The 19,955-nt window shown below is 36.6% G+C and overlaps 1 protein-coding gene across 3 annotated transcripts in view; it reads right to left on the reverse strand.

The window, feature by feature from the left end:
• Positions 1-4,698: 4,698 nt before the first annotated feature.
• LOC122815433 (leukosialin-like) overlaps positions 4,699-19,955 on the reverse strand; it is a 433,912-nt gene continuing 418,655 nt past the window's right edge. For all 3 annotated transcript variants that reach the window (XM_044087923.1, XM_044087921.1, XM_044087922.1), the window contains exon 2: positions 4,699-8,369. In XM_044087923.1, coding sequence (XP_043943858.1) covers positions 6,623-8,182 — 1,560 coding nt within the window. In that variant the 5' untranslated portion in view covers positions 8,183-8,369 and the 3' untranslated portion in view covers positions 4,699-6,622. The remainder of the gene's footprint in view (positions 8,370-19,955) is intronic.

Genomic DNA, 19,955 nt, shown 5'->3' on the forward strand with positions numbered 1-19,955 from the left:
ACTTTTGTATTTTGATTGCTATTATATTACTGTTTATGATACACATGCACATAAAAGACATTTTTCTAAGACGTGTCAGTATAACATACCCCCTGATTTATGGCTGCCCAACAAAAACAAATGTTAAAACATGTCCCTTGTGCATGACACAGCTGCTGTACAGATCATGCATTGTTTATACAGGATGGAATGGAGAATACAGCACTGCAGTCGGTTATCATGTATACATTCCCTGTGTATATGTGCCATATTCAGTAAGTGCACTATATGTGAATGGCTCACCTTATCACATTAATATCACATTTACTCCCCTTTCTTTCAATGTTGCATTGTACACCTCTAACATACATTGTTAATACGTCTGCATTTAAGTTATGTACTTCGTTGAAGGTTGTGCGTCAGGGCCGGCAACTCCGCATGTAAAAATCTACTGCCAGTCATTAGCGGACCGGAGTTCCGCTGTGGTGACCCCTAACCGGGAAAAACCAAAAGACACAACAACAACAACTTGGGTAAACAGTTGGAAACAGGATTATTTATTATTACCATTGATATCGCCATCCTTCTTTTAAAAATGTTTCTTTGCGGCATCATCTCATTTGAATGCATTACCTGAGTACATTTCTCCATTTATACCCCCCCCCAATAATTATTCCTGCACTATTAACACTGTATTATGTGAAAATTAGCCTACTTTCACATCTCTGGCCTCTACATGATTACATGTCACTTGCTTTTATTTCAAATTAGCTGTCCACATGTACTCGAATAATGCATTTGCTTACAGGCAAGTATTTTTGTTTACATTGTGTGCTAATGTTCCCAGCACCATTTAATTGCTGCCAGCACTGCTACTGGCTATGGTGTGGTGCTCAGAAATGTGTAAGTGTGATGACCAAATGCATTCAATGAGCACTGCTGCTCGTCGTGCTAATGCATCGCAATTGTGTAGACTTCGCATGACGCTTACACAATTTCTAATGAATTCCAGGGATAATGTTTTTTCTGAATACTTCTTTCAAATTCTTCTGTCACTTTCTTTGAAATGTCTTTTTTTTTATTTACCAGGTTGTGCATGAATTTGGTCAGCATTTATCAGCATTCTTCCCCAGTAAATAAATAATGATATACATATTACAAATAAATAAAATCTTATCCTTTTTCCTAATAGAATTATAAATAATGAGCTTTTTTATGTATAATCCCTTTCTCTAGCTCTTTCTCTCATGGTAGATTCATTCTGTGCCAAAATCATTACTATAAACTGAATGCAATAAATTTGTAAGGTAAACACACAACCCTGTCATAGTTAGCGATAACACACAGGGCAAAATCAATTTACTCAACAGAAACATCATGCTCTTTTGTTCAAAACTTCTCAGAATGTTGGAATAAGTTAAACATGATCTGCATACAAGCTAATTACTAATTGTTTTATATCATGACCTTATTTATCCTCAGTACGGTCATCTAGCAACGGGGTGCGTATGTTGGTTTACCTAGTCACAAAAAAGGTTGACATTTTGAATCTTCTGTCATGAATTTATGGACATAGACTTTATCAACATAACAAAATATTCATTTGTTAACCAGTCAGGCCCACTGGACATGCAGTCCCTTTTCAGGAAGGACCTGGGGGCAATGTCTGGTTGAATCATTCTCTTTTTATATAAGATTACATTTTGTTGCCATACTAAATGTGATCTACTTATTGCTTTATCTATTATAAAAAAAATGGAGCAAAATATTATTGTTTAAAAAATCAGAGAAACACCATAATTAAACACATTACAAATATTCTGCTTTCACAGTGGCTTTTATTACTTTCTCTACAAACCAGTATTCTCTCATAAATAATCACAAATTGCCAGAATGCTGCATAGCTGAAAAAGTCCTACTAAATCCAAGTTTGAGCTTCCACTGGCAGGTAAGTTAGAATATTATTTATCATCTACCTTAAAGTCATGTATTGCAGATTTCTGAATGCATGTCTTTCCTGGGTTCATAGACAATGCCCCAACTCACTTTGACTAGCTACTCTTAGCACTCTGGCAGCTTCCGTTCAGTTGTTTTTTTTTATATATTAGGAACATAAGAACAATATTAGGCAAGTGATTGTGAGGATAATACGATACCTCACTATATATACCTTTAAGCAGACACTTACATTGACTCTAGATGCAAATATGTTTTCCAGTTTACATACATTTGCTTCTGTTATATTATTTTAATTTTTTTCTTTTTCATCATAACATTTTATTAGATCTTATATCTGTTCATTTGTTTTATTTGCTTTTATTTTTTTCTTTCACTATCATCAGTTCTCTGCTATCAACCCCCATTTTTGTAGTCTGCATGTACACTCTGTAACATTCTATTGATTATTTTGTTGTCTGCATATTCTTTCTCCAGCTTACATGCATATCATCACTCAACTGCTTTTGTATTGTCTCTTGTTTATTTCCATGTAATACATTTCCTTATTTAGCACCTGCACTTCATTCACACATTTTAATGTATCTCCCTATTTGTTTTTTTCATACCTTTTGTTCTAATATAAGATCAGATATGCTCTACTTGTGACAAATGTTTTCATATTTTTGCTATCTTGTTTAATTTTTGTATTTTATGCAGAATTACCAAATAGACATTTTTGGACTTTGGCACTATAACAATGTCCTGGCTTAAAGTAGATAAAAGCATCCCTCTGTTTCACATACACAGCTACACAGATATACCTGGGAACACCTCACAGAGCTTTTTAATATAGTGGTCCTATGGCTGACCTTTTTGGCCATCTACAACATAGTCGAATAGCTTCATTTCTCTACCCACTGCCATTTCCTCTGCACTAAAGCAAAGAACCAAAGCACTAGACAAGTTGGAAATTAAATAACTGACTTTATTTAGCTGCTACATGATCAAAGCTAGTTTTACAGCACCTTACATCACCTGTAGCTACTTACTAAACCCTACCTGACTAGGGATGAAATATATCTTATACACAGGCTGACTGTAGTATTTATTTAGGAACCATGGAAGAAATACTTTCTTTTGCCCATAAAGTCATGTTTGTCCTTTTTAAATCTTTTTGTCTTTCTCAGGTATCTTACTTTGTAAAATGCTATGTTACTTTCACTGCAACTTCATATTTAATTTTCTATTTTATTGAAAAAGCACATAAAATATAAACTATCCATGTAAGCATTTTCTTAGATGCTAGAGGTTGTCTGTAGCTTACTAGCTATTATACCATGACCCCCCATTAATATTCCAAAACGTGCATGCTAATTGGTCAGCGTGCACAACGTAAATCGACTTATACTAATGGAAAAAGGTCCGGTCGCCCAGACTTTTTCCATTAGTATAAGTCTTTTTTTAAAACACTGTCTTGCTATGTTAAAGGAGTTTAACATAGCGAGACAGGTTTACAAAAAGCAACGGAGATCTCCGTTGCTTTTTATAAAGCTGTCTCACTATGTTAAACTCCTTTAACATAGCAACACAATGTGTAAAAAGCAACAGAGATCTTGCTTTCTCCGTTGCTTTTTTTTTAAAACCTGTCTTGCTATGTTAAATGAGTTTAACATAGCGAGACAGCTTTAAAATAAGCAACGGCAATCTCACATAGCGAGACAGCTTTAAAATAAGCAACGGAGATCTCCGTTGCTTATTTTAAAGCTGTCTCGCTATGCTAAACCTATTTAACAAAACAAAACAGTTTGTAAAAAGCAACAGAGATCTTGCTTTCTCCGTTGCTTTTACCCACAGCTCTGATGTACTGCATAGGCATACGCATGCGCAGTACATCAGAACTGCCGCAGAATACTAGACAGCTGCGGAAGGGCAGCAAGGAGGCATTATACAATGCCATTATTTAAGAAAATTAATTTTTTTTTTTAAATAATGTCATTGTATAATAGCAATAACCCACTTCTGGGTGTGGGTAATGCTGGATTTACCCACGGTTGGCTTTGTTTGGTCCCTCGGGCTTCGCCCTCGTGACCAAAACCACGCCAACCGTGGGTAAATCCAGCATTACCCATACCCAGGCGTGGGTTATTGCTATATTATAATGACCTATATGTTGCAGCCATTATGAATCTGTCATTTTAAGATACAGTGTATCAGTTTAAGGGAAGGAATACATGCTGTTATCAGCTTGCTCAGTACCAGGAAATATATTTTAGCTTGTCTCACACTTGCTTAATAAGTAACATATGTAAAATATAAGAAAGTTAACCAGAACATGTAAATATTTTTTTATCATTTTTTTCAGTGGTCATATAAAATCCACTCTGCAAAATACTAACTTGGCAGGTGAATGAACTGCATGACATCTGAGCTGAAACACAGAATTGGTAGGCTCAAACACAGGATCAGCGTGCTCAAACACAGGATTAGTAGGCCCAAACACTGGATCAGTGGGCTCAACACAGGAGCAGCAAGCTCAAACCCAAACACAAGATCAGCAGGCTCAAACACAGGAAATACAGGCTCAATAGACTCAAACACAGGATCAGTGGGCTGAAACACAAGATTGGTGGATATCCTAGACAACTCAATATTTTAAACTTTAAAGTGGTAGTGCCAACACAGTAAGCAGTGAGACATAGTTTTTATGTTGCTTAAATGAACTTTATAAAGCTACAGTTCTCATAAATGCATCAAAGGCAAATTTTGGACAGAAAATACTCCCACTTTTGATTACCTTTATTTAAACATAAATCAAGAATATTAAAAAAATGGAAGACTGCCAACTAAGTTTTGTTTTTGTTTGCTTTCCTGTAATCTTTAGAACAGTAGAAAACCAACAGGCAGTTGCAAAAAAGGTTATGATATCTGTAATAAAAATAAAAAAAAAAATGCTATTGTTAATGATGAGTCTTGATGACAAATCCTTGTGTTTTTGTGGAACATTTATCACTAATATTGCCAGCAAATTCCTGAGTCAGCAAGAAGACTGCAAGAGTTAAATGAACCTAGGTGCTTTCTTGTGGGTGTCATAATCTTTATGTATTGGTACAGCAAAGCTATCTCACATTACACATTTAATTTTATTTTAGCAGTTTTTAGGATCTGAAAAATGAATGTACATGGGACAGCGTTAATAATAGCCTCTCTCTTTTGCTCAACAAACATATAATGCTGCAAGGTGTGCATCTGTGTACTACAGAGGAGTGGGATAACAAACATAAATAAAATAATGCATTAAAAGAGACTAGTAAATACTTAGAACAGAAAACAAGCTCAAGTCTTGGATATACATCATTTTTAAATGCAACGGAATGGCATAAAAAGGCGTTTGCACTTCTGCAGAGTGGTGTGAAGTCAGTTATCAAGAATGTTATATACTGTTGCTGGGAATGAAAGAGCAAGCAAACAAAATGAGTAAACTGGTCATTATTACTAATACTGAGAAAGCAGCAAAAGACAAGTTTGAACTGGAATTTATAAAAAAATGACAGCAAAATGTGGCTTTTTAGAATTTAGTGCTATGTTATAAAAGACGGTGGTGTATAAATAGAATAAGGCAGGTGAGATTTTTCTGCTGATGTCAGTGTTCGCTCAAGGCAGTTACATCATGAATAGTAAACAAATGGTATATCCTTTTATAATGTACAAGCCACAAACAAACATATCTGTAATTTATTTAAAATGTACAATGTGTAGTTCGCTTATCTATGGTTGAAAAGTATTGTCGGCAATGCCCTTGTTATTCTGGAAGCACACAGCAAAATATTTATTAGGCAGTCATTCAGATTCTATTTATCACTTTATTGCTATTTTTTTATCACAAAATCAGTACAGCTCAAACACTGAAGCAGTCATTAAATTTCTTTATCAACTGTGTTTTCTGAAAGTTTTGCACAATTGGAGAGCATCATACTATGGTTCCAGTTCTGACACCTTTGAAAACAGGAGGCCAAGAAATGCATTTCTGTAGACAAATAGAGAAGAGTCATATTCTACCTCTGGTTTCACAGTTATTCAGTTTTCTCCTTACAAAGGTTATCTGGTAAACAGCATTGTTTCCAGCAGTAGTTTAATAGTCCGTATCTTCTAGTATTAAGAGCTGTAAGTAAATGAACAACAGCTTAGATGTGATACATTCATTTTGTTTATGCTTACACTTGGGTAGAGATGAGTAAATAATTAATAACAAAAGTGGGATTGCAACTTTAACAGCAATGAGAGGTAATAAGAAGTTCCGCTTGCAGACACTGTACCCTGTTTATCTTCTAGAATATTACTGTTTGGTTTGCTTCTGTGTCTTCTTTACTGTAATGAAATGACAACAGATCTTCCTGACCTTTACTTTCTGTTTTGCAAAATGACAACCATGGATATGTTGCCCCTGTCTTTTCTATGTTTACACTATGGTTTCCACCATACAAGCTCTAGCAGTGGAATTCCACAGGGATGGCCCCATTCATATTTTAAAATGGGTTCCCTACTTTAAGTCTTCTTTCAGGGCCTTCATGAAAAAAATGAAATCAGAATCAAAATTAAAACACCTGTGGTATATTCTCATGCAGCATTCTTTATGAGTCTGAGTACAGGATATTTGTCTGCACAGTTTCAGTACAACTAGATTGTCCATTGTTAACTCTGGCTTTACTCACAATGAAGCTGTGAGGCAGAAGGAGGAAGATGCATTTTGATTGATGTTGTCCTCTACTGGGGGTGGAGGGAGAAGTGAGTCTGTTTCTGATGCGGGTGTTGGGGCTGGTGGTGGTGGAAGTTCCTCCAGGTTTTCTCCACTAACATTTGCTGATTCTGTCATTGGTAATGGTACCTGCCCATTTGCTTGCGATACAGATCCTTGGGCATTGTCCAGTGGAACTGCAATGTCTTTATTAGCATTTGCAGCCTCCTTGTTGACTTGGCCATTGCTTTGTATAGATGCAGAATTGCCCTGAACATTATCAGTTGCATTTTGGGGAAGCAGAGGTTGACTGGTGGCATTTCCTGATTTTTCTTTCTCATCAGAGACATTTTGAGTGTTTACTTCTTCTAGAACAACAGAGCAGGATCTTGATTTCCTCTTGGCAAAGAAAGTTGTCAAGGAGAGGTGCTTTGTAGGGACATCTGTCCCCTTTCCTGTGACAGCCTCATTGGGTACAAAGGTGTCATCAGGCATTGGGACAGGACCAGCCCAAGCATCTTCACAGGGCCGTTTCTTCTTCTTCTTCTGACTTGAAGTAAAACTCTGAAAGCCACTTTGTTTTTTCTTTCTCCAGATACAAATAATAATAATAATAATAATACAGAGAAATATAAGAATAGCAACAATAATGCAGACCCACATGATGTAATTGTTGCCTATGGATGTTCTATTATCAAAAGCAGAGGAAATCATTGTAGAGCTTGTAACTACATCAGTACTTGTTGAAGCTGGTTCTGCAGTTTCCTTTGATATGATTTTCATTGAAGTAGTAATGTCTGAGTACGAATTAGCCTCATCAACAGAAGACAACTCTGAAACCATTGTCATAGCTTTGTCAGCGCTAGCCAGACTAGTTGTAGTTTTACTAGCTGTAGTTGAATCCACTGTTTTCACAACTGATGGGATTGTTGATTGAAGATGCTTTGTGGAACTTATTGTGGAAAATGTAACATTTTCCTGAAGTGTGACATCATGAGGTAATGTCCAGGAAGTTTCATTGATAGGCATAACATCTGCCCCCGCAGGGTTAATTTTTTGAGCAGTTAAGGATTCTGCAGAAATAGCCTCACTTGTGCTCTCAGTAGAGGAGTGGTCTTTGTTATTTGTTGTATCACTAATTGTGAAGGTTGTCAGATTTGAATAACCCTTAATAGTTTGCTGGCTCTCTGTAGTTTCTGTCATCGTGAAGGTGACCAAGTTAGTTATTGACGTCTCCTCTGTGGACAGAACTTTACCAGACTGGATCTTAGACCTGGTAACACTTGAAGTATCCCCATCTGTTGTTTTGCCTAGATCTATTTTATCCTTTGCTGCTTCTGTTTCATTATCTTTTGGCCTATATATTGAAGTCGTCGTTTCCTTAGTTATCAATATAGGTGTTGAAGACTCGTCTGAGTTATGGACTGACACTGTATAAACAGAAACTGCTGGATCCTTATCAGTGGATGAAACTAATGACCCAGACAGGACAGTAAGGCATACCATCACTGTTAGTATCTTTTTCCCACCCATTCTGCTTTCCTCCTTGGTAGTTCCTTTTTGAGACAAACTTCCCTTTCAGCTCTGTTTGTCTGCTATTTAGACTCTGGCAGTACTTATTAACCAGGAAGTCATCAGTGTTCTTCTTGGTCCTCTCCTTCTGTTTTACAATATGATTTCCACAATACAAACTTGGTGTTCAAATCTCGAACACGAGCACCTACACAAAAATAAAAAGACAGAGAGAAATTAAAAAAAACAAGCATTACAGCATTTATCTACAACTGTACTTCCCTGGTCTAAATGGTAAAAAAACAGAAAAAAATGTTATAGTAGAGCACGGTGGACAGTCTGTTTTTTATATTTTTTCCTTCTGCTACTGGCCTTTGTTTACTCACCCTGGGATCATTGACTTCCTTTGAAGGAAACTAATTGTATTTTAAGAGCTTTAGGGCTGTTGTACAGTAATGCAATCCTAATAGGAATTCTTGAGTTAACAGAACTTTTCTTTTCTTTTATTGTCTTTCATTTCTAAGCTCATTTACAACTTCAGCATTTATCTTAAAGCTATAAAATCTTTGATCCAGACGTGAGTCTGCTAAAACACACCCCCAATATAAAATGAGAAATGTATTTATGAGACGATATACAAGGGAATAACTAGATAACTATTTGAAATGTTGGGACCAACTAGAGCGAGGCCCAAAAACACAGAGACTAAGTAGTTGAAAAAAACACACTGAAATATAATAAGTCTGAGATGGCCTTTTACCAGAATATTCTCTTTTCTCTGAAATATGGCAATCTGAAAGTTTGTACGTATAAGTTTAGGGGAGTGGGGGTGCAGGGGGACCCGCCCCTCTCCAAAAAAAAAAGTTTAAAGGAGAAGAACATTATTCAAGATTTGCTGTTCTATGGATTTTTGATATATTTTTTTATTTCAGTCTGTTGGCAGTCCGTTTTTAAAAATGGAGCCATAAGTAGGACTCTCAAATCTGCTTTTTGAAGCTATAAAGTAGTATTTACAAATAAAAGGAAATATCTTCAGACAAGAAGCAACTTTGAGAGTCTTATTTTCATTTTAACCACCTTTCTGTTGTGTGGTACTGCAAAGGATCTTTCCATCACTATGTTCTTTTGCAGACCATGGTATTTCAACAGACTGGCTGACAGGATGCTCAAGCACTATCTGTGTAGCTCTATCAGACAACAGCCTATAGTGTGGTTTGTGAAAAGCACTTTGAATACCAGAGGCTTGAGAGTATAAAACAATTCCAGCAGTTTCATTGGGGGACCACAAGAAGATTGTTTCACATCACTTGTGTAAATGTCATAAGGAGCTGTCCCAACAATGTTTCTCAACAATGATTGTCTATGAGCTCTAAGAGATAAGTGATGCAATACCTGTGCAACAGATGGTGAAAAGCTAGCACAGGACCACTGTTGGTAAACAGTTTTTTAAGAGGATCAGCCTAATCTTTCCTATATGCAAAATTGTATGATTAGCACAGCTATGCCTATATAGACTGCAGACCACCATTTCCTGAATACAGCAATGTGGCAGCAACAGACCATCATTGTCCACGCAAACTACTGTGAAAAGATCAGCCCGGCTTTGCCTACAGACTGGAAACAAAAAAAATTTGATGCAGTCAGACATATGCATGCATATATCATATATCTTCTTGGAGCCTGAAGGGAAGTGTAGCATATGATTGATAGTATAAATCTAAGAACCTGTGAAATATCTATACTTGGGGTCTGCCTTGATAACCCAGTAAGTAACTAGTGCCACCACTGTGTTCAGAGATATGATAGCATCATTCTTTAATTTGCAATTACTATAAACATGTTTTTCCTATCACAAAAACAATTGATACTGAAGACTTCAATCAAGAGAAAGCTTCAGCACTAAGCGGATTTATGTAAGGCTTTTTAAAAGACTGTCACTTAGGGAGTCAGTGCTTATTGAAGGCAGTCCTTACATTGATTCATTAGTCTAATAATTAAATCCCCTGGATTCTAAAGTAAAAGAAAAATTAATTTCATACAAATTTCAGTGTAGGGAAGAGTGAAGGTATCATTTATAAGCTAAAAATTGGCGAAATTAGATGTGCGACTGAAAACAAATTATTTATTGGTAGAGTAGGTCTTGAATGGGAGCAGGGTGGTTATGCTGTTTTGCAATCATCAACAAGATACCTAAGAAAGTTGCTGTGATTAAATGTCTCACAGGTGGCTAACAGCTTGAAAGCTATAGTATTAAACTTTGGAACTTAACCGTTTGTTTACAGCATGCATAAAGCATTTGGAAATGTCTGAAATATGGGATATTGATTTTTTTCTGCAACCATAAAATGGCTTTGGAATCTGCATTGTGTGAACATTCATAGGAAAAGACAACAGAAACGTAAAAATAACACAACAGCAGCTGATTGAAAATGGAGAACAACAGAACGAGGTAAAATCTGAGATCATACAGAGTTCTTGAAAATACAGAAAGGATAGACTTGGTACAAGTAGATGCACCACCACAAGTGTCAGAACCTCATTAGTTAAATCTGACCACAAATCAGTCGCTTTTGAACTGGAACTAACACTAGAACTCACAAAGGCCGAAGTCAGACTAAAACTTCACCAAGGCAAACTATATCCTCCTAGGGGAAGGTATAAATGCATTCTAATCTCCACTCCGATCTGGAAGTGGTAACTACACCAAAGCTTAAACTAAAGCCCTGTACAATCACTTGTGTAAGTGTATAGACTCTGCTGTTCCAGACAGAATCAAAGACGGAATCCCAAGTAAAAACAAGGCACCCTGGTGGACATCCAGCATCAAAAAACTTTAGAACAAACACAAAACGTTGCTGTCTAAGAAAACTGAGGTGAGGCCTTAACAATGGAGAAGAGCCCTCCTCAGCCTCAACAGACAATTAAGACATGTCAAACCCTCAAAGGGCAGCTTTGAGAAAAACTTGGCAATTACAGCCAAGAATAACCATAAGGCCTTTTATAGCTATGTATGTAGCCTAAAAGGTAGATCCCAAGCATATGCTGAACTAGTGGTATTGCACACACTGATCCCGCAGAGAGAGCAAACTTGCTGGCAAACAGATTTGGTGAAAATATTAATCCATATCCCTTCCAAACTTATCATAAACCTTGCCCAAAACTTCACCCCCACCCTACGTATCCAAAGAGCAGGTCATTAATGCCTTGCCTAAGGCAAAAAAATACAGCCTCTATAGGACCAGATGGCTTCCAAGGCTGTCTTTTAAAATAAACTAAAACATGAACTAGCATCACCATTAAGTACCCTGTTCAGTCACAGCCTAACCACAGGCTATCTACTGCAGAATGGAGAACAGCAACAGTTATTCCCCTCCACAAAGATGCTTAGCAACAAACCCAGACCCATTAGTCTGACCATCTGCATCTATAAGGCCATGGAATGTATATATCATCATGGACCTCAAAAGTAAAGACATAGGTGACCTCCAAACCCTAGATCTGACCCAATTCAGCTTCATCAAGGGCAGATCCTGCCTGTTAAGCCTGGTGGATTTCATTGAAAATGTGACCAGGGCCATTGATGAGGGCAATTCTGTGCAAACAGCATACCTTGACTTGGCCAAGGCCTTCGACACAATACCACACTTGGGGATTACCGATAAACTTGGCAAACTGAATGTAAACCCCTGTGTTGTAAGATGGGTTGTCAGCTGACTCACACACCAGTCACACACGGTCAGAGTGGGTGACCCTACATCAACCAGCAGATCTGTCACCAGTGGGGTGTCACAAGGGTCAGTGTTGGACCCCTACTGTTTGGTATATACTTCTTAGAAGTTCAGGCCAAAACTAAGAGGCAGTGGCTGACCAAGTCTGTGGATGACTGCAAACTAGGTGCAATTATCAAATCCCCAAATGTCAGTATACTTCAGAATGGTCTTATGCAGACCAATGACTGCTGTTTTAGTGAAGGTCTCAAACTAAATGCAAAGAAATGCATCATTATTCCCTTCAGTAAAAATGATGTCCCATCACACTATCAAATTAACAACAATACCCTCTGTACTTAGTAAGTGATAAGGGATCTAGGACCACAAATAGATCGCGATCTTAACTTTGAACACCATGTCTAGTGTACAATACCCTCTGTACTTAGTAAGTGATAAGGGATCTAGGACCACAAATAGATCGCGATCTTAACTTTGAACACCACGTCTAGTGTACAATACCCTCTGTACTTAGTAAGTGATAAGGGATCTAGGACCACAAATAGATTGCGATCTTAACTTTGAACACCAGGTCTACTGTACTAAGGAAGGCTTTCTACATTTGATTAACAAAGGCATCACCTGTAGAGCAAAGGAGGTTATAGCACCTCTACACTCATCACTAAGTAGGCCATAATTGAGTATAGCGCCCCTTTTGGCATATACCTTACAAAGCCCTGCAGCAATTGGAGAGACCTAGGACATTTCTAATTAAGAAGATCAAGGGACTCTAGCATGTGGCTTACACAGACCAACTAAAGTCCCTGTCACTATATGTCACTATACTCGGTATTGTATAGACTTAGAGCAATCTGTGACCCAAACCTAATGAATTTGCTGCACATCCGTAAATCAAACTGGACTATAGTTACCTGTTCCAGAGACCTAAATATGTCCTGCAACTTGAATAGGAAGTGCTGGAGGGACAAATTTGTTTCCCAGACACTGTTGTGTCTTTGGAATAGGCTGCCAATTCATGTGAAGCAGAGCACCTCTATTACACTGCTCAAAAGGAGCCTGAACAGGTGGACGGGGCATCATAAATCCTTACCGGTGATAGTGCCCACAACCCTCCTGGACACAGGCAGTCATTATTAAAGTCAATCCTGGGTATGGTCTAGAGTATCTGTGATATAACATTGGGATGAAATGGCTAGGCTTGAAATGACCTCCAGGTCAATAGCCTAGTAACCACTTATGATCATATGATCCTATGAACTATGTGAAAAAGAAGATGGAGGCATGGACCAGTATTACAAAAGATTTGCTGGAGTTTATAGTGAAATATTTTTATATTAAAGTAAGATGTCATTACTTATGGGAAGACTAAACCTATATTGACTGAGTTTTTGACATGCAATGAGAAAGAGAGATTGATTTTTTTTTTGGCAAATGTGTCATCTGGTAGATAATCATTAAGTGGCTGGACAACCCATGAATGCAGACTATGATTACTCCAAGATGATTCTGAAACATCACTTGCTGTCTGTGGCAGCATAAAAAATATGTAAGAGAAGTTTGAAATTTCCTGCTACATTACAAGTATTTTGGACTGATGGCATGTTGATTCTTTGAAAACTGTGATCGAGAATTGTGATGCTAGATGCTGATTAAGAGGGATGATTAGCATGACAGACAAGAGTACCCCTGAGGAAAAAGTGAGTGGGTGGGAAAATAATGCTGATTTAGTTGGGGGGGGGTTATTGTTTACTTATGTGTGCAAGACTGAGGCAAGATGAGTTGAAAGATATGCTGGCTTCACTTAAATGGAAAGAGACCCCCTAGTCCTCTGTTGCCAACACTGTTGGGTGGACAAGGTGATGTCTTGCCAAAGCCAGAGCACGATACAGACTGCTGAAAATGAATAGTGTATTATTAGTTCTATGACACCAATACCTTCAGTACCGAGTAATACGTTTAAATTTAAATAGATAGCTGAATAATGTAAAATGCACAAGATTTAAAGACTGACTGAACCAGTTGAGTATGAATAAGATAAAGGTAGTTGTCACGGATATATAAAACAGAGGAGTGATCTAAGAAGAGTAGTTGGAGTTTTCAGAACTAAGTTGTCATACGAAAGGGCTGTCTGTTTGCTGATATATATATATTTTTTTGAGAAAGACTAGAGAGCAATGCATTCATGAATAAAAGGATAAAGAGCTTATAAATCAGAAAATAAGAAGAATGGAGAAGAAAATTGTAGAGGTTGATGTGTTACTGGTGAATCAACATGTTTTTGTAGTTTGGAACTGTTAGTCCAGGGACATCAAAACAGGAAGGCTTCAAGTTTCCTGCTGCAAATGTTTTACTAGATTGGGGCAGCCTAGGTCATATTTTTACTGCATTATGAACTTGAAGAAGAAAGAGAAAATTAGTTTAATTTCTGTTTTTCATTGTCTCTATCTTTTCTGAGTTTTTGCAATATCAGAGTAGCTATATTTAGACATCAGGGTTTTGGTGGCTCGCTCTCACATGGGTGGGGAGTACACAGGGCTTACTTCTTGCAAAAAAAAATGTTCAGCATTTTACAACCTAAGGAGTGATGCTGTTTTAAAACTGCAGCCTCCTAAGGTTTTAGAACTTTTGCTACAAGTTAATTGCATGTTGATTTAACAACATAAAAACTCATGTTATGATAGAAATGAAGATGGATATATGAGGGGAATCTTGCTTTTTTTTTTTTTTTTTTTTTTTTTTTTGGGTGGCTAATGTGAATTAAAAAAGAGTGCTAATTGCACCTTTCACACTAGACAAATCTGTAGGTTTAGTGACATTTTCCCCTAAGTACTGAAAAGTATATCAGCAAATGCACAGGAAGCATAGAGATATGCAATTAAAGAGGATAAATAAATAACACCATAATATCAAGAGGAAAGCTGTTAGAATATAAAGTTTTTGTAATATGTATTTGAAAGTAACTGGCACTATGTCTTCTCATGATGTACAAATGTAAATATGTTAACTGTTGACTAACACCAATACAGAAAAGTTGTTTTTTTTCTAAAAAATATGGTCAGTTAAATAAGGTACACAAGAATAAAGAGTGATTACTTTAGCAGCTTGAGTCCTAACTGTTCAAGCTGCAACAACTCAGTGCTGATTACTTAAAAATGAATAAGGTGACTATTAGCAGCAAGTTATTTAAAAATACTTTTTTTGCAAAGGACAGGACCATCTTCACCTCTGACATGGGCTATACCTCCATACCATAGTCTCTAAATATACAGCATCTAAGGTCCCACCAACATAGAGAAAGTATATCTGAAGGATAAAGTCTGTGTAACTGAGCACCTCAAACTCAAATATATAGATTCAATATTGAGCAAATGAGCCACAAACAACTACAACATAAGCAACCAGTTGAAAACCAAAAAAAAAAGGCATATAAGGCAGAAACGACAAGCAAGAAAAGGTTGAATTTTAAGTGCAAGAAAATGCGAAGGATGTCCTTTGAGATTCCTATCCTGCCGACATTGGAAATAGACTGTGAGACATGAGACATCAGCTCAGTGAATAAAAGGAAAAGCAGTAAAAGTAACTTTTTTATGTACCAGAGAAAAATGAATGCATTCTGTTGAGTTAAAACTAAACAACAAACTGCTAAAGATAATTATTGAAAACTAGAAAACAAGAATAACACTAACCATTCTCTGTAAGGACATCTTATTGTTCGAGCAGTGAGCACCGACTCATTTCCTACTTTATTTTGTCTCACTTTTGCTCAACATCAGCATTGCCTACTTGCTAGTTTAAAATCACAGTATATCTTTGCCTTTCTGATGGCATGACTGAATTGTATTCTTATGGATTGTAAATTCAGCAACTTCATGATTCCTCAATTGTTGCTTATCTCATATTTCTACATTTAACACTGTTTAGAATGACCTTAGTGATGTTATACTTGCTTCAGTTAACACAGTAACATTTTCTCACAGGCTTTACTAAGGTTTCCTTTAATTAATCTGGAGCTTAAAGCTGTTCACAGTTTGCTGCATTTTGCGTGAGCTCTGTGATGTAGTACATCAAAGTTTCACTAGCCTTCTATCTACAGCAATTAAAATGACATCTTTATGCAATTATCAGTGACCAGGGCTCCGAATGTCCCTTTAATTTATTGCTGCCTTGCTTTTAGCTTTTATATTTTGGTTCTATCAATGGAACTGAGCTCTGAGCCATACATAGCATTAAGTATAAGACCAAGTAATGTCACCACGTGTTTGTCTTAAGGGATATTATTCAACCACTCCCCCCCAAAAAAAATGTTCACTTCTTTTTATATATGTTGACGACACTGTTAAGCAGACTAAGGTCATTTATACACAGATGCCTGAATGTTTAGAGAATGTTGGAATGATCTGAACATTGATTTGTATTTATGTATATATATATATATATATATATATATATATATATATATATATATATATATATATATATATATATATACATATATATATATATATATGGGTCTACTTCATTTCACCTAACTTCCAATTCACTGACTTTCATTTCACTGACCCCATTTCACTGAAATTTCATTTGACTGACACTTCATTTCACTGACAGTTCATTTGACTGACAAGTATTATTAGCAAGAAAATGGAATATGCCCCCTTCCCCACTATAGTGCGACCCAGGAGTTAGAATATATAGTTGGGGGTGTGTGGGGGGCACATATGATATTGTTAAGTTTTGATATAATATTGATATATAATAATATATGATGATATATATGATGATAATGATAAATATAATATTGCTTAGTAAAAGAAAAGTAAGTGGGGGGCTTCGCCCCCCACACACCCCCAACTATATATTCTAACTCCAGGGTCACACTACAGTGGGGAAGGGGGCATATTCAATTTTCTTGCTAATAATACTTGTCAGTCAAATTAACTGTCAGTGAAATGAAGTGTCAGTGAAATGAAATTTCAGTCATGTGGTCTCAGTCAAATGGGAGTCAGTGAATTGGAAGTTAGGTGAAATGAAGTAGACCCATATAAATATATATATATATATATATATATATATATATATATATATATATATATATATATATATATGTATATATATATATATATACACATGGGTTCACTTTATAATCCTGAAATATCGAATCTCAGAATTTCAAGATCACAAAGCCAAAACCTTACAATCCCGAAACCCCAGAATCATGAATTTTAAAATTGCGAACACTAAACTAACCATACACCACACACATACACATACACACACCTTCCCCCAACACACAAACACTCTAACCTACATTACATACAAGCAGGGGGGCAAGCACCCCTGCACCCCTTACACCCCCTATTTAAATATACCAACTCCAAGGTTGCACTACACAGACACACACAAAAATGCCACCACACACCTACATTCCCCTCACACACACACATCACAGTCACAATACACACTGACACACACTAAAGCCCCTAACCAACACAGCTACACATAGATACTTACCTGAACTTCCACCTATCCATTCACAAACTGCAACACCAGAAGTGCTACTTCAACATCTCCGAACATCAGGATTTTGAAATTCGCGCTTCTGGTGTTTCGATATTTTGGGATTCTGAAATTCAATATTTCAGAATTTCAGGATTATATAATGGTCCTATATATATATATATATATATATATATATATATATATATATATATATATATATATATATATATCAAACAGTTTCTGTTTCTTGTTATTGATGATCACCCAAGAATCCCAGTGATAGAACCAGTACCTTTCTCATTCTCACATATAGTAGTTCCAACTTGTACTAAAATATTTGCTACTTTGGAATGATACAGTGATGACTAATGATGTCCCACCATTTTTATGCTGTTTCTCTCCTTGTGCCTGCCATTTAGCCCCCCCAAAGTATGGTCAGACTATTCGTTCCCACCTTTGGATGAGAGCTGTTTGCACAAGGCCCAAATCCAGGCAGCTACTGGAGTTTTTCCTTAGTATTGCCTAACCCACTTTGTGATGGGTGATACACATACTTGCCTAGTCAAATGACTGCTGTGCCTTTCCCTGTGGCCACACATGTTCCTGAACATATTCCATAAATGCTGCTGTGTTACTAGGAATTGGCAGAGCCAAGCACATGATCTTAGCCCCTACATTGCATACTGTACACCTCTTCTATAGTATGTCAGTACTGGAGTGGGTCAGATCACCTTCCTCAGCCCAAGAATAAGTGAAGCAAGATTTGCTACTAACTTATATGTCTTCCCACTTTGCTCCATCAGTTCCAGATATACTGATGAATCTCAGGACCACAGCTTGTAGTGTTCACCTTTTACTAACCATCAACTTAAGGAGCTATAGGACTGCACAGATATACACACAGAAAGGTGACAAAGCTTTATTAGAATGCCAGTGGGTTAGTCGAACAATTTATGTAAAATGTTAGACAGTGTGTTGATAACCTACATCACACTTATTCATCCTATAGCGGGGACTACAATTGTCATTCTGTTATATAAACATAACTTCATAAATATTATGCCTCGTATAACCAGGCCAAGGGTTTGAAGAGGTAAAGACATAAGGAAAAGAGATCAAAAAGAGAGAAGGGCGGTGTGATAAAACATGATAAAGAAGGGCAATAGATATTCATTTCTTTAGGACAGACTGTGTTGTTATGAAAGCTATACATAATTCTTCATTTAGCTTACAGCAGTATTAGATGTTCGAGATAAAAGGTTTTCTGATTACTAAAGCAAATAGAGTACTGACATTACCAGGCATTCTTTTCTTCTGAAATGTTTACATTACACATTCACTGTGAAAATAATAATTACAAATATGGCTATGATACTAGTTTTGATACTGAGTGACCAAGTGACAGCTTGTTTCAGAGATCATATGACTCTTAAAGCTGCGGACAGATCCTCTTAATTAAGTTAATACAGTTGTTCATATGTCACGTAAGTTAACATTGGTAATAATATTTTCTTTTATTTAAGCCATCTGAAAGCAATGCACCCATAAGTAATCAAAACACAGAAAAATAAGTATATACCTTTTCTTGTATTCATTTTCTTTGCATATAGGATAGATAATTTTTGTTATAAAGATATTTATATCCATAGTAGTGCACATATATATGTCATACCTCTCAACCTGGAAACATCAAAAATCTGGACAAGGCCCATGAAAAATAGGTACAAATCTGTACGCTGATTAACATCTAATTTGCATACATAATTATGTAACCCCCTCCCACTCCAATGGAATTGTGGGATATCAACTTTCAAATGCAAACTGAAGAACAGACGACCAAAATATGGCACCACTGACCCACTGTAGCCATTCCAATGTCCCATTACCTGGCGATTTCTCCCCATTTACCATAAACACTAATATGTGCAAACTGCTTTGCTTCTACAATGATTATTTGGATTTTATTTTGACATCTGCTAAACAAAGCAATACTGTCTCAATGAAAATAGACTTGGCATTAAAATTTCTCTGCCCTTGAAACTCACATTCATTGAAATAGCATTGAAATCCACACCACAGCCAAAGAAAATGCATCTGGCCCGTGATGAATAAAGATTGCATTTGCGCTGTTTTCAAATCATTGGCACACAAAACAAGAAACATATGTGTTCTTTTCTTTGATACACCTTTCGGACTTTATTAAGTTATATTCCTTGTATAATACAACACACTTGTTACTGTGCATTTTAAATTTATTGCTTGAACATTTTTCCAGTAGGCTGTACTGTAGGCAATGAAACAAAATACATGAACCGATAATGACAAAACTGCCCAATTCAGAACATTTCCATCATAAAAGTCTACTTTCACACCCACACTGTAAATAGAATGACAGTAGTGTAAGCCATAGGCATCTTGCACAGCTTCCCACAATTATTTTCAAGTTCAGTTTTTTTTTTTTGGGGGGGGGTAAAAGGTCAAAACCAGGGACACATTTTAAGCATTGCTTGTATAATTTTGAAAAGTTGCTAGAATAAAATGTCATTATCACCATGCATGTCACTGGC

This window comes from Protopterus annectens, chromosome 11.part0 (genome assembly GCF_019279795.1).
Source record: "Protopterus annectens isolate FY-2018-M chromosome 11.part0, PAN1.0, whole genome shotgun sequence".
Taxonomy (NCBI): Eukaryota; Metazoa; Chordata; order Ceratodontiformes; family Protopteridae; genus Protopterus; species Protopterus annectens.